Genomic DNA, 22,396 nt, shown 5'->3' on the forward strand with positions numbered 1-22,396 from the left:
ATTTTATGTATGCAATGTGTTGTGAAAATGATGTAGTTCATTAATAACATTTAAGCAGTAGCTATTATCTTGGCTGCTTTTCTTGTCTGAGTGTCCCTGATATCTTACAACCCTTCGATCAGTTGTTACGATCAGCAGACACAAAAAACAACTATCCAAAAGTCCCATTTATTTCACTTGCTGTGACAGAATGGTGTGCTTTGTGTATAAATTTTTTTAAACTATTTTTAATAAGGAAAAACATTATAGCCCAGAAAGTAAAAACTAGTGAAATTATGAAGAAATTGAGTTTTACAATAGTTTACACTGAAAATAAATGGAACGACTCACACTGGTGCAGTAAGATTTAAACTGGAATATGATTTGTCACAATGTTGGACATTGAATAAAAGGTGCCAATAATTATCCTATACATATATTTGGTCATTATGTTCTTCCAATTGTTTCAACATTCTAAAGCTATTAAGTGTGAGACAAAAGGTGTGAAAGTTTATCACCTACACTTATAAAAAGTCTAAACTTTTTTTCTCTGGGTCTGTACTACACATCAGTCCCTCCCATCTGTGCTTTTTGACTATATTATTTGGTAGTGTGCCCATTACATATCCCACCTTGCGAACAAAATGCATAGCCTGTGCCATAATTAAATGAAAGAAGAAGAAAAAACCAGCAATTACGTTTTATTATCTTTTTCCTGGCCTTTTCTGAGGGCCTAGTGAAATAAAATAACTACAACTGGACATTACTGGAAATGCTTGTTAAGTAAGTGATGAATTTTCAAATCAGCTTCATGTCAATTAACAAAAATAACTGATAAAAAACATAATATTCCTGGGTGAAATTCTATAGGATAGTTTTCTATACAAAAAAACACGATGTGATCAATGATGACTTTGATAACCTAAGTGAAGCTTTTAGTAGTTTTAAAGTTCCCTGATAACTTGTGAATGTAAGTTTCAATATTATCATTATAAATGTGACAAACCCTCTTTTATTTAAATGTGAAAAAGTCATCAGTTACAGCTATGCCACTAGAACTTTCTTGAAATCGTAATTAAGTACAGCTAAGCTCGATTTATTTGAATACAGCTGAGAATTTAATTTTCCTTTGGTATGATAATACAAACTAATTTGCACATTGTCTAAGCCCATTACAAAAGATGTCAACATCTCAGTAACATCTATAAAGCCAGTCTATTTTCTTCTTAAAATCACATGCCGTAGACAACTCCTATGTTGCTACTTTTGCCGTATCGGTCTTGTCATTAGACTCTTTTTCTGACTTGCAGTAATGTATTCGAAAATAAATTTAAAGTTCAAATAACATAAACACATTTTCTGTCTTTCCCATTTCTTTCAGTTAATTTTGTTTCTCCCATCTACCAAATGTTTTAGTGACAAACATAGACATTTACTATCAACAATGTGACATTTAAAATCACTATCTTAGGAAAAACCAGTGCAAACATAATAATGGGTTTGGCGCCATCTGTTTATGAAGCTAATTCTAGCTTTGAAGCTTCATTTTGTTTGTATTTGTTTACACTGAATACACATGCTCTGACCACAAAAGGGAAGCAATTCAAGCATTAATGATATTCAAATTTATGTGTAAAGATGCCAACGGGTATCCAGGTACTCAGGTATCAGTTTCTTGATAATAAATTGGATAATAAAATGAGCCACAGGGTACCCATTTACCACATACAAGTTTTCTGCCAGTGCTTATAAAGGCAGCACTCGCTTTGTTTTCAAGTGGACAATCCTATTGACTGAGCCACAAATGTGTACTTTTTCAGTGCCAAGCAAAGGTCAGCCTCCTCCAGTAAATAACTGAGCTCAAGCCCACAGGTTGTTTTCACATGTGACAACTGTTTGATAGAGCCACGAGTGTGGTACAGTGGCAACTTAGGAGGGTTATTTGATCTTGCTGTGCAAATGACACGAGTTCAGTTGCAACCTTGAATAGATTTCACAAACTGTACGATCAAAATGTTACTTACAAGGCTCAATCTCAGTCTAATAAGCATCTGCAGATGACAGTGAGGCAAAGTATAGTCTGATGATATTTATCAGGGATCGTCCTGGGCTTCGCCAATGTCGCAAATTGCGATTTTTTTTCCTTATTGGCGACGAAAATATCCCATCTGGCGATTTTTTTGGCGACAGACTTTTTGGTTATTTAATTTGTACATACAATCAAGGATTTGGACTGGATACATTAAAAGGGAGAACGAAAGGAAGCCACAAACTTGATTAAGCAATGCATTGAAATCAATCTGTTACACAAACGATCCTTTGTTCGTATTAACAACCCCATCTTTACAGTGTATTGTTACATCATAATCTGCTATGCTGACATCTGGGCTGAGTACTGTATGCTGTGATACTGTCAGTCATGCTACCGAACTATACCTACAACTGACTGACTTCTGAAGACGCGAATAGAACAGATACAATTAATTGAATGGCTAATCCTTCTGTTGCTTTTTTTTTTTTACATATACCAATATAATAGTTTTGCTGAACCTTCATAGAAAACATAACGTTTGAAGTACCGACTACTGCGTATAAATACAAAGCAAATGGAAAAAAATCTCAGTCACAATTATATCTGTCGCCAGTGCAGCATTTTACTCATTGGTCTTTTCCTTTTGCCATCAATCCATGTTACGGCTGCAGAGACTTAAACTCCGCAACAAGAAATAGCACAAAAAAACCAGTTTTGCATAATTAATAACAATTATTTATTTCTCAAAATACAGGAGTGAAAGAATCCCTAAATTGGGTGTGAATTTATGCTTATATATACAGTTTAATATTGCCAGGTGTTGACTCATGTAAGTTTCATTCGTGGGAATGGAGATCATATTTTGCTTGTCGAGAAAATTTATACAGCATTCAGTGATCATTCTTGGGAATTAGGAAGCAATTCACTACAAGCTTTGTGAAGCTAGCCATAAGGGGAGGGGGGCTGCTGAGAGACTACTGGTGTCACCTGTCAGCACTGTAGACTGTGAACGTGGATTCAGTAAGATGAACCTCATAAAAACTAACATCAGAAATAAACTCTGCATCTCATCTCTCGAGAATTTAATGAGAATCAGCATGTACAGGTGTGAAAAATTAGACTTTGAAACTGCCTTCAGCAAGTGGGCAGCCCTATAATCGCGACGGATCTTCATGTAACACTGTGTAACATTTTGTTAATGCTTGTTGTAATTAGAGTATTAACTACACATCTTTTGTAATTTTCATTGCCTGTTACATTAATAGACTAAATTAACACTTGAACAAATGTACACTACTTGATCTGGCGACACTTTTTGAAAATTGGCGACCAAATATTGAGGTTGGCGATATTTTTGGTGACAGCTTTTTAAAAGCCAGGACCATCCCTGTTTATGATGACTAAGCTAAGACAATTTACATGATGACGATTGAGGATTTCAGAACTTTATCAGACAATGAGGATGAATTCTTGCACATTGTACCAGATCATCCAGAAGACATTACAATATTTATAGAATACTGTAAATAAAATAAATTAGGAATTAACTTCAGGTTTGTACACGGTACAATTTCCCTTTGATTGAGTACATGGATAGCCGATTATTAAGATCAATGGGTTCTGGGTAGAAGTTTTCTAAAATTTTGAGCACTGCATGTCAACTAGCTACATTTTAAAAGTCTTCCATCAACTTTTGTACTTTAATTGACTTCTTAAGTTCTAATGATCATAATTTTTAAAATCCATTAAATGAATACTTGTGTAGGACTATTAAAATTGTAAAGTGTGAGTGAAAGTTGCTAGCAATCCATTTTCCCCAAACTGTTACCCAAAGTTTAGTCTCTCATTTCCTAGCACCCTCACCAAAGCATATGCAGTGATCAATGTATACAGACCTGTTGCTCATGGGTTATAGACAGAGAAGTGCACACACATAAAGTATGTATATACATGACTGGGAATCAAACTCATGAGCCTTGGATTAAGTCTAATGCTCAACCTGCTGAACTACCATGACTCCCTAGGATGTACATAACATAGAAGAATCTATGTGGTCTTAAATACAAATTCTTAACCGATGTTAGAAAAGCATAAAATATATGTCATAGTTTCATTGGTTGTAAGAGTGTAGTACTAACAGAGATGCATCCAACTATAATGTTTTAAAAGTGGAACATATAAAACTCCCAATGAATGAACCCTGTGCACATAATTTAATCAAACTCACTGAAACAAGAAATACAGGTCATACAGTTGTATCCCAAAATCCTTAGCCATTATAAATCCATTAGATCAGTAAATAGTTCTACCAGGCACTATCATAAGTTATCAAGTGGTCTTGTATCGGATGTGTCCAATAAAACATAGGATTGTGATCAAAAGCTATATGCAACACCCCAAACCATTAAAATGTGAAATGTAGGTCATAGTGAACTTCTTTTATTGTAATGGGGTTGTACTAGCATAGATACATAAAATCATGTAATCTGAGGATTCTGGCATGACTAAGGTTTGAGACTGAACCCAAATCATAGCTACCAACCCGAGTACAAAAATACTGACCGCTTATGACAAAATACTGATTTTCAGAAACAAATACAGATTTTTAAAACTTTAATGCATATGTAACTATTTACAACATCTACAGCCATCAGTAAAGCAGGAAATTAACATAATTATTTAATGTCAAAGATACATGTGTTTCTTGCACCTTCTGAATAGGCACCCTGTTCCATTCAGAAGGTGCAAGAGTGCGACACACACTCAGACACAGGCTATTTATAGGAACCTTTTCCACACTTTGTTCTTTTTTCCAATCTATATCAATTCCAATGTACCATCTTACCCTGATGATCAGAAATCTGCGTGATTTTCTTGCTGATCTGATTCAAGCACAATTTTTAATGATTGTACTGTCTGGAAAGTATGCAAAATAAATCACCTGCAACATCAGTAATTGAAAGAGGAAGGTTCATTTCTAAAAGAAATTTAGTAAACCAAACTCTGATCGAATTACATTAAGATTCTCTTTGGTATTTATAAACATAGTAAGCTCAGGATGAGTTGTTGATGATGAAGCAGCAAGCTGATGTTTATTAGCTTCATAATGCTACTGTATTGTCATGGGTGCCTGCATGACCAATAGCAAAACTGCATTACACAATTTTCAAAATGCAAAGTTTTCTGCTTTACGTGATGGTTTCACAAATCTAAACATGATGGCATAATTGTCCTTCCAGTTCTATTTTGTTTTCTTCACTGGAGAAAATTCTGAATCATCTGCTTTCCTTGTCAACACGACTAGATGTTGAATATTACAAAGATGAGATACAGTGATAGCCAATCAATATGGTGCTTAAAGACTGACACAGTAGCCTTAATTTCGAATGAACCAAACTCATTTTAGAACTCGATATTCTTATATATGAAATGGAACAAGGTGCCTGTTCTAAACAGAAAATTGCAAGAAAATTTTAATTTTTAAAAATAAAAAACGGATTTTTAACAAGAAAAATATACACCCTTATTCACGTCAAAAATATGTGACAAATATGGGAAAAACAAAGGACACCTGGCAGCTATGCCAAGTTATTGAGTACAGAAATATTGGTCACTTTTCTTAACGAGGTGTAGTATTCAACAAGATGCATCTCTCTACCATGTTTCATGATTCCTGTGAAAATATTACACGATGCACAGTATGAATAAAGATTACTTTATATTGTACCAGAAAACCCTCAAAAACTCATATGCCAGCAAAAACTGGAAGATCTTTCCCTAGATTCATACTGCTTTGTATTCCTTTGATGGTTTAGGTAGGTAGTTTTTAGTCTCAATAAGAGTTCAATGCGCAGAACAAATTTAAAAAATCCACATACCTATTATAATATTACCTATTTTAATATCAAATTAGAAGGTTTAGGCATCATATGCATCTATTATAGACTTCATTGCTTTTCATAAAATAAGCAAATATCTCTCTATTCAACACTTACTCAATAGTATTCTGCCATCCAGGTAACAAGTGATCATATTAAGAAATGCTCAAAACAGCCATTAGGCCTGAAGACTATGTAAACCTAATGTGATGTGATGTGATTTTGATTTTTAACGTAGCTTTAACAATTTTTCAGTCATATCGCTACGATGTCTGCAATGTGGCAGTTTATAGTGATGTCTAGCACTGGGAAATCATGCCGCAGACATGTAGCATGATGCCCCACCCAGTCACATTATCCTGACACCGGGCCGACCAGTCCTAAAACTAACCTCTTAATGCTGTGCACCAAGCGAGGCAGCTGTTAGTACCGTTTTTGTAAGTCTTTGGTATGACTCGGCCGGGGATCGAACCCACGACCTCCCGCATCCAAGGCGGACGCTCTAACCACTAGGCCACCGGGGCAGTACTATGTAAACCTAATGAGGATCAAGTGCACATCTATATGTAACTTCAAGCAAGATCTGAAACAGAAATATGTAGGTGGGTATAATAAAGAGAAAAGACTAAGATCACACTGTGCTTTTGTTTTTATTTTTCTGTGTGGTAAAGTGATTGTAAAAGTTGCTGCACAAGAAACAGTTATCGCACTTGAGCACATCCAACAGATTCTATTCTAAAACTGCAAATTTTCAAAGAGAAATTTGCCACTCAAATTGAAATATATGAAATTTATCAATGAAATAAAGGTAGGGTTTAAAAATATGTTTCATGCACAACTGCTGTCTTTTTGGTGCTAAAAAATGAGAATAACATAGCTGTGCATATTAGAAGACACCCTCCTTTACAACTGTTATTTTTTATTCTGGCTTATTCTTGTTAGTAAGAAAGAAATTTAAATATTAAATTTATTTAAAAAAACAAACCAAAAACAAACAATTTTCAATTTAATGAAGACATTAATAATTTGATTCTGTCTCCATCAAACTGGTGTTTACTTTGCAAATAAATGTCGGAATATATTCTCTCAAGGGGCTTCTATAATTAAGTGACCAAAGAATATCTTCAACTTTAATAATCGAAAATAAGCTGTTTATCTAGCATTTTACAGATTATATGCTCTGATGCAGCATCAACGGATTGCTAAGTTTCACAGCCTATTCTAATTCTTCATTACTTTCTAATTCTTCATTGCTGTTTGTATCAAGGGATCTTTAGATGCCAATGTAAAGAAAAAATGTAGCATTCAAAATTCTGGATCATGTGAGATAAAATATTGTTATTTCTGAGAAAACATATCATATTTTTTTATTGATTTCATGCTGGGTGGGTTCAATGTAAAGTCGCTTAACATTGCTAGGCCCTATTGTAAGCGGTTATCTTATGTGTGGTTTCTGTTAATTCCAGCTCATTAACAGGAATGCGCTGACCTCACAGCCGTCATCATAGCCCTACAATGAAAAACGGTTCCCCTGATAAGTATTTTTTTGGGTCACTGTCCACATAAGGAACACAAGACGAAAAATGTCGGACGCGACTCGTGACCACTCTGACCCATGCAAGTGAACCAGTGTCTTTGATTACCAATCGGATTGGAAACCTTAATTACATATTTGAATAATACACGACAATTATTAAAAAAGGGATACATCCGTAGTTTTGCTTATGAAGGTGCTCCGCTCCGGTTTCCCTTTTATACTAAACTGATTATATGTGGGCTTTAGTGAACTGAAGTCTACATAAGAAAAACACGATTATGATCAGGAATTTAAAATAGCCTGCGATCTTGTTTTAATTCCGTTTGTGTTTTGTTACCATAGCAAACTGTATCGTTAAAATCAAGCAAGGGGTGTTTGGTGTTGGCAGACGATTGTCATCCGGAAATAGCGGGAACCTAGAGAAATATCACAACTTCCGTAAAGCGTCATATATCGCTGAAGAAAACAAATCCATTAGAAATTTTAGATCATGTTAAACGTTTTATTGATTAACCCAAAAATTGTATTCATAAATTTTGATTAAAAATATTTAGAAATCTTGAAAAGAGTTATAAAAATGATTCTTACTTCTATCTGATTATATTTATTTACCTCTTTTTATATTCTTACGCAGCGTCAAAATGGAGGCTACATTTTGATCAGAAAACAAGTCCGAAAAAACTTTATTTCATTTTCGTCAACATAAGTGTATCACGCTTAGTTTAATTATATCAGGAAACTAGGTCAGGATTTTGAAGACGCATGTAAGGTCACAATTATGCATTATCAGTATGGAAGTTTAGCTGCTTATTAGGTGTGTACGTGAAAATTAATCCATCGGATCCCCCTTCTCCCCTTCCCCCCTTAACTACGGTAACATGAGTATATTGTCGTTGAATAGGCAATTGGATGCAAATTGTCAGTTTTCGTTGGGTATCATAACCGTAATGTGCTAAAGATTGCATAATACTGGCGTTTTTTCTGCAGTAATGTAATTGGTATGGTAAGATTTAACCAATAATTTTGACTGATTTCAGTCTGCATAACAATGCGTGTAGTTTTGATTTTGGACGCACGAGACTTCCAATAGTTAATTGCACAGTACTCAGGTTTTTTTTTGGTTTTTTTTTTTGCTTTGTAAGAACTTGTATTTGATCCATTTTTTGCAATGCTAGTATCAATTGTGTAATGTTCATTTGATGGTAAAGGGATTGGATAAAGCCGTATGTGTGCCAATTCTTAGCAAATGAGAAGATTAAAACTGCTGTTAATTGATGGTCGGTACCAAATTATTGTCTTAATCAAAAGTCTAAGGACATGTGTATGTGCTCTGACACTCTGCACACACTTAATCCATCATATTTATATCCTGTGAAGTGAGGAATAATTAGATTTTATTGTAAACTGTATTTAGAAAATAATACCAAGATTTTGGGACTTATTTAATTTGTCATAGGAGTACAAGCATCCATATTGTCATAAGTCATAAAATCAGCTTTTTTGTTTGTTGGTGTAGTGTGCTTAAAATTTTGATTATTATGATGTGTACTTTTTTGATGGCAACTTGAAAATAATGTCTTTGATGTCAAGCAAAAAAGCACCTATAATACAAAACAAGTAAAACAGACTACAGTGGTACATTATGTTATGAAAGTACCTACACCAGTAAAACATTTATCAAGTATACTCTTTGCCAGTTTTGTAGGTTAAAAGAATTTACAAATTTACATTTATAAAGAATAAGCAATAGGTTCACACACCAAGGATGACTCATACTGATTATTACATACTTGGTTACACTTTGTTTTTATAGTTTTAACAAAATTTCACTCTGCACGTATATTGTTTGCTTAAGGTTCAGTCTTTGTTGTTAAATTGGCCAGTGTGGGACCTATTCTTTTACAGCATTGCTATCCAAAATAAAATTCTGTGTCTGTTTAGCTGATGATTTTATCTTTTTTTTAATTGTAAGAATTGTACTGCACCCATGAAGCATGGGAACTAGTAGAAATGCTTCAAAAAGAGTTGAAATCTATATTTTCCCCCTGTTCCCATTCTGACATATTTCTGCAACTACCCTCATATGGAGATTTAAGTTAGTATAATTATTTGCTTTTCTCAAAACAAAATTGAAGAAAATCTAGCTGCTAAATTTGCTTAATTTTACCTTAAGTATTTTTACTTTTTTTCACTTTCAGACTCACATTATCTCGTACCTACTGAAAGCATAAATAAAACAGATTCAGACATGATTCAGTAGATCAAATGACTGGATTCAAATTTTATTTAGAAATGTAACATGGTGCAGAATACAAAACTGGCAGTGGAACGTTTTTATTGTGAATCATTTGCAACTTTTGCAATATCAATTTTAGATCTGTTACATGAAACCGGTGTTGGAATTTTATTATAAAGTGAATGATTATTAAAGTCCCTCTCAGTGACACAGCAAAAATGGTGTCCACTTACCAGTATAGACCACATAGTGCCTGTTCAGTGCTTTTTTTTTTTGTAGCACTGAAATTTGCTTCTACATGTTTTAATTTGCAAATATAAAATAGTAACTTGTTTGATTGATGTATGTCTTATTTATTACTTGACCACATCAGGATTCTGCATAACTTTTGCAATAGTTTTACAGTTATCAATTTCTTCAAAACAATATACTTGAATAAACTAGTAACAGATATCATGAGACAACATAGAAAAATGAACTTGAATTTCAGCAGAATCAGGTACATGGTACTAGTCATTATTACAGTCAGAGTGGGCATTGGCTTGAGACCCAGAGTCACTGCCTGAGCCAGAGTTTGTTAGTATAGCATCAAATGTCAGTTAAGGCTGATCTTTCTCATCGTCAGATGACCGAGTTGGAGGATTGTCATCAGCAGTTGAAAGGACATCAAAGGATTGCTTCATGGGTTCCTTTCTACATCTACATTTCCTTTGTATGTGCCTCACTGTTTTAGCAGAAGACAACTACAGGGTTATGGGGTGGGGTGGTAGGAGCAGGTTCAGAGATATGCACAGAAGTTTGTATATTTGAGGCTCTTATTTGATCAGCCAGTGAATCTTGATTCATATAACATCTGAGCTTTTGTCTTGATCTTCATTCATAACGGAGAAACTTCTCTCACACTTAGCTGTGCTTTGAGACAAGGTAGGCATAATCTCTACCTGAAGTTAAGTATAGTCCAGACTTTCTGGATTAGCCTCTAGCATTGATACATATGGCTTCATGCCTCTCTGTTAAACCCCAGTTTCAACTCCAGCCACTGCTTATGTATTTTCTCAACTCCACAGTATGCTTATGACATAATCATTAGAAGATGTGTTGTGACCTGTAATGTTTGTCCTGTCTTCAAAGTCAACATCACAGGTCTGTATTTTAGCTTTTCCATCACATTTTCTATTTAGTGCCAGTTCAGCTTTAGAGATGAAAGTTTCGATACCGACACATTATCAATAGAATAATTTCATGCACCATATTGAGGGTTGTTTCTTCAAGGTCATAGTCATAGGTCATTATTTTAAATTTTCCCTCATACTTTCCTTATTATAATTAAAGATCTGTTTCAAATTAAGCATTAAAAGTTTGTATACTGACACATCACCATTAACAGGTGTGTTGTATACAACATTGTGGGTCCTATCATCAAAGTCTTAGATGAATGTTGTCAGCTTTCAGTCATACTTTCTTTTACATTGTATAAAATTCATACAAGATTAAGGGATTAAACTTGGTATATTTGTAATGTGTCAAATTGGGCATTCTGCACAAAAGTTTCAGTTTGCTACTACCTTCACCAAAGTTTGTGGTTGACTTGCAAATTTGCTAAGAAAAGAAGCTGATTGATTTTGGGTCAAAGACCAAGGTCACTGTAATTGAAAGAGAAAAAAATGTTTTTGCATACTAACTATAATTCTAGAGCATATACACTGACCAAAGTTTGTGGTGGGCTTGCTCTTAAAAATATTGTAGAGGCCTGTTGATTTTTGGGGAAGGTCAAGGTTACTGGCTCACAAAAAGGGGCTTTGTGAAAATAGATCTCTTTCTTGAGTAAGTTTCTTGACCAACATTTGTGGATGACTTGCAGTTGAGGTAATAATGACATTTATAGATTATATCAGAGGTAAGAGTCATCATCTGATAAGAAAATAATGATTTATATACATTAAGTCATGAATGCTTACCATGACACAAAGTTGGGTCATTGAAACCTGTTGGTCAATAATTTTAAGAGTCAGTGATACGCTACTATAGCCTAAATAGAGGACTGTTAAACACAGGGTGGACATATAATACGCCTTCTCTGTGTTTTTACCTTTTTTGGTTTCTTTCTAATTTTGACAGGTATGATGGCAACCGGGGGTCGTGGTCACTCCAAGCCAAGGACATCGGCCTCTGAGTCACGTCAAAGAAGTAGCTGGCAGAGATCCACCAGTGCATCAGACAAGGAGGACAACCTTAGCATTCATAGCATACCAAATGATCTTAGACCAAATAACTGGGTACAATTCACTGATGTCCTGATAGAAACTATTACATAACAAATTAGTGCCACATTATTTGCATAGATAAAGTAATAGTCTTTATCAGCTTCTTGCCTAATTAAGAGCTGACAAGTGATAACTGTTTTAAATTTTTCAGTCTTTCCTCAGTTGTCTGATGATAAAGAAACATGGCACCATATTTTGGATAATTCACTTTTAAACTAGATTCATATTTCAACTTGAATCTTAATATTTGACATGCATGGATGCCTCAAAGTTCTTTTTTTTAAAAGCTAAATTATTTGTGTTCTGTGTATTCTAGGACTATGTAATTGTGCTTTTAATGTTTTCAAGGGTATCGTATATACTGGCTTATACGTTGAGTCTAAGTGCACACTGCAGAGACCAGATCTATCATCTCATAATGCACCATCTGAGTTTCTGAGTAATCAGTATGAGAAATAACATAGACCCTGATCTTCAGGCAGATTATGTGATAGCAGATCATGGTCTATGTTGTTTGGACTTGGACTAGACTTGTAAGTAATATTTACAGCAACCACACAGAAGCAAAATGTTTAAACTGAATTATCAGGACAACCTGATTTAAAGTTTATCTAACTAGAGATTTTGTCTATTTTAACACCTAGCCTACATTTTACTCTGAAAAAAATGTATACTTTTCATCACTAGCTTTTGTGTAATCTCACCAGTAGTTAATCCTATTTTCAAATATTAACACAGCTCTGCTGTTAATAAATTATCACATATCCAGGATAAAGTTTGTGAGAAAATCTGGGTCCATGATATTCATGAATAGTCAGTATATAAAAAATAAAATAAGACAAAGAATATTACCCAGTGAGTATTCAGAATAAGTGTCATCTACCAACATAGTTTAAGAAAATTTAAATTGTTGATTATTTAAATTAATGTTTTTCTTAGGTAAATAATCATATTAATCACAGCTTGAAAGTTTTCACCAATTAACATATTTTTCTGTTGTGTGCTCATTATCTAACCTAATAAAACAGATTTTGTTGATTGTATAATTTTTGATAAATTGTACAGTATTGACAAATATTTGCATAAAGTTTGCAGTTTTCACTGGATTAAAATTTAAACAGGTCTTGTATAAATTGTAATTTTACAATTTGTTTTACAGAGTGGTACGTGATAATTTTGGTGTGCTGTACTATTAATTTCATCCATGATATACTTTTCTTCCATTGATCCATCATCAAAAGCTTCAAAAACTTTGCAATAGAAGTCTTAGCATATTAGTGTGTACAGTGCTAGTAGTCAACAGTGACCAATGCTTTTACACTTTTTTTTAGATTTCTCCCCAAATTGAGTTTTTTAATATCCTTATGGTATGTAGTATGGCAAAAATTTTACTAATGCTCAATCTGTCTGTCTGTTCTTAAACATTTCTGTTTCCACAGATTAATTCTCAAACCATTCATATTTTTTCAATCAAACTTGGTACACTTGTCAAGCACGTTTTGTCATTGTACCTTTTGATTACTAGAACTGTCCACCGAGTGGCTGAGTGGTCTAAAGCGCTCTCCGTTATGGATAACTGCCATCTCACCTCTGTCTCCGTGGGTTCGAGTCTCAGATTCGGCTAATATGGGTATGTGAGAAAGCTTGCCAGTAGCTTCTCATGGGTCGGTGGTTCTTTCCGTGGTTTTCCTCCACCATTAATACTGGCCACCATGTATAGCCTATCGTGTGCTGAAAATGGTATTAAACCCTACAACAACAACAACAACATGCAACAACAAGAACTGTCCACATTCATTGTTGTTACTATGGAACCAAAGTGTAGCAGAAGTATTAAAATATATTAAGAGTACTACAATATAAGATACTAGTGTAAGTAGCGTACAAATTGAGAGTGATGGATGATAAAATGCTTCAAGTAGGAGTCTATACATAAGATGGGGATGGGAGAAGGATAGATGGCAAATAATATTGTAACTGCAGTGCTTCTGCTTTCCTTACAATGTCCTAGCCGTCCTAGCATCTGTTAAAGGAAAGTGACGATTGAGTAAATGATTAAGGATAGAAGATGCAACAAAGTTTTTGAAAGATGCATTGTATTGATTTGAAAATTAGTAAAATGATCAAATTTCTGATTAATATATGACCTCGGCCTTGTGTAATTTTCGTCAATACAAGAAAATTCTGGGGTCAGTAATTAATCAGATCACAATTTGTGGGGAAAATCTATTAAAAATGTATCAAACCTGGGTATAATGTATTGCCATTTAAGACATTTAGCAGAATCATAATTAATATTCCAGATATTTGATCAGTTACTTATTCATTTTGTAAACTGATCTTTTTTTTGAAGTTTGCCTTAGAATCTCTTGTCATTCATCTTCTAGTAGACATAAAAACAGCATCTCTACATTTTCTCATTTGGTTATAATTTATGAAGTTTGCCTTAGAATCTCTTGTCATTCATCTTCTAGTAGACATAAAAACAGCATCTCTACATTTTCTTATTTGGTTATAATTTATAACTTGATTATTGACTGCAAAATTAATAACTTCATAAAAGATTTTTATTTTGTCAAAATGCATTAATTATACTTGCCTTTTCAATGTATTAGGGCAGAAATAGCCAGACAGATTAATTATTGGTGCTGGATAGTCTTTATATTAACAACATCTTAAGATGCTTTTAAATCAGTAGCGGTTTTAATGAATTCAAGGTGGAGAAGATTCATCTTGTCCCTTTGTTTTTTCTTAGGGAAATTTAACAAAACAAATATGTATATTCTTTGCATATCCAAATACATTACTGTTTTTAAAAAAACCTGGATTTCTTATTTGGATCATATAGGCAAAAGCGCTGTATGCAAGGTTTATTCTGGCATGCTGAACTGCAGAATTCCTGCTAATTCCTGAATCATCTTTTAGTCTGCATTCTTTACAAAAATTATTTCTACATGTGTACATGGTTTACAATAATTGAATGCTGTTTGATCCAAATAATTAGAAACTCAACCATCCTCATCATCTGCTCATAAAGCAGATGATAGCTAATATAATCTGCATACCATACCTTGGTCATCTTGTAATTGTTTCATTTGCTTTACGTCTTTATCTTTTTCTTTTTTTGCTGTAGATTGCATTCAGTTTGTAAGACACATCTTTTTGAATATCTGACATTTAATTAAAATATCACTTGGATTGTCATAATATTGTTTCATAGTGTTACATATGTGTATATGATGAAAAAATTGATAATGAAACTGCAGTAGTGACCCAAAGATGCACTTGGAATGCTTTTGTAGGATCCAAAATGGCTTAGAAATGATGCAGTGGGTTGCAGACCTGAAATTTTAGTTCTTTAAAATAAAATGTTACTAATTGAAGATAGCATATTGATTAAAGTAACTAATGTAGTTTAAAGACATTGTTTTCAGCATCGTCACTACATCAGCCTGTTGTGTAATGTGTGTTATAACAAGTTTGCATCAGTTTTAGCTTTTTATAGCAATGCCACATTAGATACGAATGTCACAGATACACACTTTAAATAAAAGGAATTAACGGAAAAATCAATCAATCTTCGAGGCGGAAATGTGGAAATATATGATTTAATTAGAAAGAGTAGTTCCTGTGTCAGTGACAATCACATGCATGTTTGTTTAACTGTTTACTGATTTTTGAAATGTTTACAGTTACTAAACTAAAGTAAACCATTTGCACATGTAATTGTTGCAGCCTTAATCATCATGCCAAAAATAATCAACCATATGCAAAACAAATCATAAACCTGTTTTATTTTGTTTTGTTAAATCTCTTTTGTATTTAGCCCCCCCCCACCAATTTTTCTTCAAATTATGGTAGGGGTGATTTTCTCCATACATTTTTAGCTCTAGAATAGACTGCTTAGATGATAGGGCTTTATTTTTAGGAGACAAGAATTAGTTTACACTTAATACGTGTTATCCTTATTAAGTCCTGTACTAGGTAACATTTATCTAAAGATAACTCATGCTTATTGATTTGCCATGAAAGCATCTTCATTCCATTACTATTGCAAAACTAGTATTCAAAAAGGATTTCTTGTGTTTTTCTTTCCATCTGTTTTGCAAACACATGCATACCTCATTTTGTCACAGTATTCGTACAAACACATGCACACTTGAATGTGAACCTGAAAGGAGCACGGTTGTGGTAAAGAAGCTTTTGTGGATGGATTGAAAAAGTAATCAAGAAGTGTGCCTTTCCAGTCTCCCCTAACATCTATTGTTCAACCATCACTCATTTGACAGGATTTCTCTGACTGGAGACCCAGTGCTCACTTTGATCAAACTAAGAGGAGAAAGAAAGGAAACCCTGAGTGGGAACGTGAGCAATCCCTTTCTCAAGATTCCCCTCCATCTTCTGAACGTCAGCATGGAACCCCAAGGACTTATCCTCGGACTAAGATCACTCCAAACACTCCCACATCACAAAGAGTAGCTTTAGAAAATCTCAAGCAACATATGACTTTCAGTGATCTTGAAGATGTAAGGAATTCTGTCAGTCATTTTTTTGCACAGTCTTATATGCAATCATGTGTTTTGTTCATGTAATTTGGAATCCTCAGAGTAATGAAAATGCACTTCAATACATAATCCTGTAGTTATCATTAATTCATGGTATATATCAATAATAGAGAGCTTACATTGCCATCCCATGTTGTTTTCATGCACTTGTTGTTACACCCTCATTTTTGTTAAGACTGCCTTGGTGGAAGTTCAGCAATCATTTTGTTATCCACATGTACATAACTGTGTCCATGTGCACGGTATAATAACTTTAATGTTTTTTTAGTTCACCAGGCTGCAAGGCCAAGTAAGCTATGGAATGGTCCAGCATTTGATGCCTGTTGTATGTCCATCAACAGTTGCTTATTACCACTCTGGTGTCCGTATTTCTGATCTGATTTCAGACTTGGAATATGGACTTGTACAGTAGAACCTGTCTTGAAAGACCACCCCTTATTCCTTAAGGTCTCTTTAGACAGACATAAGGTCTCATGATGGGTCATAACTGTGTAATTAATAATCTTTGTATTGAAAATCTGTTCTGTCAGGACTGGTAGTCTTTCACAGCAGTGGTCTTTCAAGACAGGTTTACTGTATCAGCAAAATCAAGGACAAATTTGGTGTAGAGTAAAATTCAGACATATAAATAAGGTGATTAAAAAGGTGATCTTGCAACTGTTTGGCTAACCTTGTTACCATTCTGAAGGCCATATTTCAGGTCCAATTTTGATTGAACTTGAAACATGGGCTTGTATCATTAATATACTAGACATGTTTGATAATAGGTGAGATACATGCATACTAATGAAGTGATTTTACATCTAATGGCTTAGCTTGTGAATACTTCAGAAGTCATATTTCTTAACTGATTTTGATCAGACTTGCATTAGGTTTATATTGTTGAGATCATTAATGGGTTTAATAGTGAGCAAGATCTGTGCATCTTATTGAAGTAATTGTGCATTTTGATTTTTTGAGCTACTTTTCTGATCTGATCTATATATTATAAAACTGTGAATATATGCCTATTTTATCAAGATCTAGGATGTGTTCAGTATTGAGATGTGTGCAAAATAATGAGGTACCTCTGATTTAGCTTGGTTTGTTATCACTTTGGAGGCCCAATTTCTGATCCAGTTTGATTGAACAATATTATTGCTTTAATTTTAGAAATAAATTTTTACTAAGATATAATAAAATAAGTAAAATCAACATGATATAAGTAAAATCCACTTGAATGGGAGTTGGGGTTTTATTTCATCTACAGACTTGCTAAACCGTACGATTTTACTGTAATGCTTATAGACACAACCCTTATATTATGGATTTATGGAACAGTAATCAAAAATATGATCATTGTAGTCAGATCCAGTTATTGGCTTGTCTGGGTTTGCTCCAGATTCATTTGGTTGGTCATTATGTCATTTGAGAGAGAGAGTTTACACAAGTCGTGTTCTTCAGTGCTACATAAACCTGTTTATTGAAACTTTTTGTTTATGTAAGCCAGGTGAGATGTATCAGGCCCACATAGGCCTTTTGTTTTAATTTCCTTTTATGTATGCTTCAAACTAAACACAAGGTGGGCTTAACAAAAAGGAGGTCTCTTGTTATGCTTTTGAAGGGTCGTTAATACATTTTTCCCATGCCAGGACCATATAAAACCCACACATGCATGTCATTAGCTTTGTTGATACAAATTTTGTTCTTCAGTTCCCAGCATAGTTTTGTGTGCTATCATAATTATAAGCACTTGAATGGGAGTTATTTCATTTTATTTCATCTGCAGACTTGCTAAACCGTACGATTTTACTGTAATGCTTATAGACACAACCCTTATATTATGGAGTTATGGAACAGTAATCAAAAATATGATCGTTGTAGTCAGATCCAGCTATTGGCTTGTCTGGGTTTGCTCCAGATTCATTTGGTTGGTCATTATGTCATTTCACTTTGAGAATTGCCCATAGAGTGCGAGATGACTACTTCTGCTACGTAAATTTAAAAAATATAAAGATTTCGTAGGGTTTAGAGATATAGCAGAAGTAATTGACCTCTATGGAGTTATGAACTGCATTTTCTGAAACTGACCTAGACTTCATTAAGGCCCATAAGTACTTCACAAACTTTCTAGTTGAACATAATGTTGCTTTCACTGAATCAGACCACATTTCTCAACTTTTCGAATGCACATTTCATTGCTGACAATAGCAGTATATGATATTTTGATACACCGAAGTGAAACATTGTTGAACTTGTGAAACAAATATTTACTGCCTTACAGATAAGGTCCGTTAAGGGTTGGCAAGTCTGTGTCTGTATCCCACCATATCCTAATACTTTGTTTTCCTGTGACAATTTCTTTACACCTATTTCATAGTATTAACAAATTAATAGTAGTTTTTCACTTTTTTCTGTCTCAACTGCTTATAATATAACAGAAAGTACAGTGATACAATTAAAAATGTATGTGAAATCCAAAAAGTACTTTTTATGGCTCCCTTTTTATCCACTGGTGAGTCTTCACCAGACATGAAGAAATCTCATTATTGATATATAGTAGTAATTAGCTCTGCGTTTTGAGAGAAATTTGACAATATTTTGAGTTTATAGAGTGTTTAATGAATTGCAGAAACAGAAAGACAACACACACTTAGTGACATATCTCTTGATTGTCCAAAACAGAAATAATGTAGTCACCTTTGAAAGAAGCTTCTGCAACATCTATTAATTTTTTGGCAAAGAAACAGTGTCAGACCATATGTGTCCATTTTAGGATGATCATGCCACAGCTGCCGAAAACAAATTCATAAATTCCAGATAGTTTCTCTTCAAATTTCAGCAACTGAGCACAGATGGAGAGAAGAATAATGAAAGGAATGTGGTCATCAAACGGGAGAATCCTCCCAATTACACCCGTCAGGATACATCTAGCCCAGGTGACAGACAGCCCCAGATCATGGCAAATGGCCAGGTAAACAGGAGGAACCGCAATAACAACAGGGAAGAGAATTTAAGAGATGGGGCTGTAAGTGCAGTTGAAGTCTGTGCTAGGATGTTGTTAAAGGTCAAGAAATATTGAATTGGGCCAAGAGGTTATAAATAAAACTTTAAGTTTGAGACTGTACCCTTGCATTTGTAAATGCAGTGTAAATAACAGTATACCTGTCCAAAGTTTAAATCTGTCTGGAAATAAGTGTGTGCATATGTGTGTGTGAAGGGGCAGGAGGATAGCACCTTGCCACATTTCCTGGACACAACCAGTATAAAGGAATTATTTAAAATAGAAAGAAAGAAACAGGAAAATAGGTTCAGATGACACATGCTATAAAACAATTAGTGTGTGTTCCACATGGTTCTGAAAGGCATCAGTGTAACATTCCTAGGAAAATTGATTTGCTGTACCATTTTTTTTCAGAGAGTGAAATCAAAGTTGCATTTTTACACTTAAGTTTGAGAACTACAGGGGAAAATATTTGGATCATTGACAGTGAAAAATACATTAAGTGCAGTTAAAAGATTTTTTAAAAACTGCATTTTACAAACATTTTAACACTAAAGTCACTGTGTGAGGGTATCAGTAATAAGCATTTACCTGGTTAATATTGATAGGCTTGCTGTGAGGCTATTAATAATAAGCATTTATCTGGTTAATATTGACACGCATGCTTGTGAGGCTGTTGGTAAGAAGCATTTACCTGGTTAATATTGACACACATGCTTGTGAGGCTATCAGTAATAAGGTTTTACCTGGTTAATATGATTTAGAAAGATGGTACATGTTGTATTAAACTTGCTGAAGATTTCAGCAGCTTTGACATTTTTTGTACAAATTTATATTTCAGCCTGACTCCAATCAGATTGTGGCACGATTGATGCAGGTTCGTGATTACATCAAACAAGCAACTTCCTTGATGGATTCACTGCAGAAATCAGGGGATCGGGTAGGTTTTTAATTAAATACACATTAGAAGCTTTTATTTTCCCAAATATTTATGATCAGCATTTGAATTTATAATCTTTCTATTATTTTGATATTTATTAAATCTAATTTTTTGAACAACATAGTAGTATAGAATTCTGACACTATACATGGTCTCATTTCAAATGAGATCTAGCTCACCTGGTCTGGCATCTGTCATCCATCCATCAACAGTTTCTTGTTACCACACTGGAAGACATATTTCTCATTTGGTTTTGATCAAGCATGGAATATGGTCTAGTATAACCATTTTCAGAAAGACATTTAATAATGAACGAAATCCAAGCAAATTAAGAATTCAGTATGATCTTGTGTCTGAATTACTGGGTTTGTGATCATTATAGAGGCCATATATTTCATCCGGTTGTGGTCAGACTTGAAATATAGGCTTATATTATCAAGACATCAGGCAAGTTTGATGAGTAAGATCCACACACGTTGAGTAGGTGATCTTGCTTCTGATGGATGGAACTTGTTACCACTCTTGAGGCCATTTTTTTAAAATTCTGTTTTGATTAACTTGGACAGTTTTGATTAACTTGGACTAAAAGCATTAGGATCTTGGAAAAAGTTTGGTAATGATGGAATTTGTACATATATTATTGGCAAGGATGATTCCAACAATAAAATGTTTGACCCTCCATTCTAAGAATTGTGAAGTTTTCATTGCAAAATGATTATTTTGGGGGATTTTGTAATATATAGCTTATGGTTTACTGTTTCTAACCTCCTACCCTCATAACTCATTAAGTTTTGTTGCAATTTTTGTATGTCCCTTTACAGCAGATTAAAAGATTAATATTAAACCAAAAATTATTTGCTTAATTTTGTTATAAGTTGATTATTTAAATAGTAGAATGATTGTTGATATTCTTGAAATAAAAACACAGCCTTTTTATAACAAGTCTTTAATATGAAACATGTCTGTTGATTCCTGTAACATAAAATAAATTTTGACTGCATTATAATAATACCATTTGTAATTGGTGTTGTTTGGAATAAAGGTGCTTTATGATCAGATGGCACCACTAGTTTGTTTCACATCAGGTTAAAGTTCTGCGTTCTAAATGATAGGAATATTGCAGCATATTTACCATCTACACACAAGACAACAATCTAAATACTGACCACTGTTTATAATTCATTACCAGTATGTACATTCAACTATCCAAAGAGGGGAGAAAAAAAACATAATTAAGAAAGGCCGACATATCCATCGTTCTGAAAATGGGGAACTGTCTGCTTCGGTTTTCTTTTCAGCAATGTTGGTGGATCCTATTACTTAGGGCTGTTCCAGTAAAACATATATCCCCCCCCCCCCCCCCCCCCCCCCCCCCCCGGGGACGGCACTTCAAAAAAACTTCTGTAGGAGGTTGTGTTTCGAAGTATTTTAATTCTGACAATGGAAGGTTGGTTAGGAAAATCACTTCTGTTGTGGGTTGTGCTAACAAAATGAGAAATCGCTGGTGGGTTTGTCAGAAAGAAAAAAGAAAAAAAACGAATATATATTTAAAATCGCATCTACCCCCCCCCCCCCATCGGTCTAACGTGAATAAAACATTGGGTCAGAAAATGATGCCAGTACCTACCCCCCCCCCCCCCAATCGGTCTAACGTGAATAAAACAATGGGTCAGAAAATGATGCCAGTACACGCGAGTACACGTACTTTGTACGAATTCGCGTACTTTTAAAGCAGTGATACGCATTCGGCAAATTACGTCAACGCCGCGGATATAAAAAATGTTCTTTGCACAGTATGCAATTTTTATTAAACTTTTAACTTTAACTTAAAAAGTGCATTTCGCGACGTAATTCGCGCTGCCGCAGCTGTCTCACAACGCTTGATGCGACATCCAGATATCAGGATACTTTGGTTCGACATGAATGGCTGTTAAACGAAACTTGATTCGTTCATTGGCCCTGGAACAGGCATTTTATGGAGT

At 34.3% G+C, this 22,396-nt stretch overlaps 2 protein-coding genes across 10 annotated transcripts in view; one reads left to right on the forward strand and one right to left on the reverse strand.

The window, feature by feature from the left end:
- The window catches only part of LOC149797804 (trafficking protein particle complex subunit 2-like), a 28,015-nt gene extending 20,158 nt beyond the window's left edge, over positions 1 to 7,857 (reverse strand). The window contains exons 1-2 of one of the 2 annotated variants that reach the window (XM_089962779.1): positions 7,764 to 7,848; positions 6,281 to 6,472 (exon numbers count right to left, since the gene is read on the reverse strand). The gene's annotated coding sequence lies outside the window, so the exon portion shown is untranslated. Of the gene's footprint in view, positions 1 to 6,280; positions 6,473 to 7,763 lie in introns of both variants that reach the window. The other variant, XM_089962778.1, reaches the window with a different exon arrangement.
- A 197-nt stretch (positions 7,858 to 8,054) lies between these two features.
- Positions 8,055 to 22,396, forward strand: part of LOC149797805 (pericentriolar material 1 protein-like) — a 135,330-nt gene continuing 120,988 nt past the window's right edge. For 4 of the 8 annotated variants that reach the window (XM_089962781.1, XM_089962786.1, XM_089962783.1 and 1 more), the window contains exons 1-5: positions 8,055 to 8,190; positions 11,781 to 11,938; positions 16,216 to 16,452; positions 19,313 to 19,498; positions 20,316 to 20,414. In XM_089962781.1, the coding sequence (XP_089818907.1) occupies positions 11,783 to 11,938; positions 16,216 to 16,452; positions 19,313 to 19,498; positions 20,316 to 20,414 (678 nt within the window). In that variant the 5' untranslated portion in view covers positions 8,055 to 8,190; positions 11,781 to 11,782. Of the gene's footprint in view, positions 8,191 to 8,220; positions 8,241 to 11,780; positions 11,939 to 16,215; positions 16,453 to 19,312; positions 19,499 to 20,315; positions 20,415 to 22,396 lie in introns of those variants that run through there. The other 4 variants (XM_089962784.1, XM_089962787.1, XM_089962782.1 and 1 more) reach the window with 3 other exon arrangements.

The sequence above is a fragment of the Sinohyriopsis cumingii genome, chromosome 6 (assembly GCF_028554795.1).
Source record: "Sinohyriopsis cumingii isolate HCF-2022 chromosome 6, ASM2855479v2, whole genome shotgun sequence".
NCBI classification, from domain to species: domain Eukaryota; kingdom Metazoa; phylum Mollusca; class Bivalvia; order Unionida; family Unionidae; genus Sinohyriopsis; species Sinohyriopsis cumingii.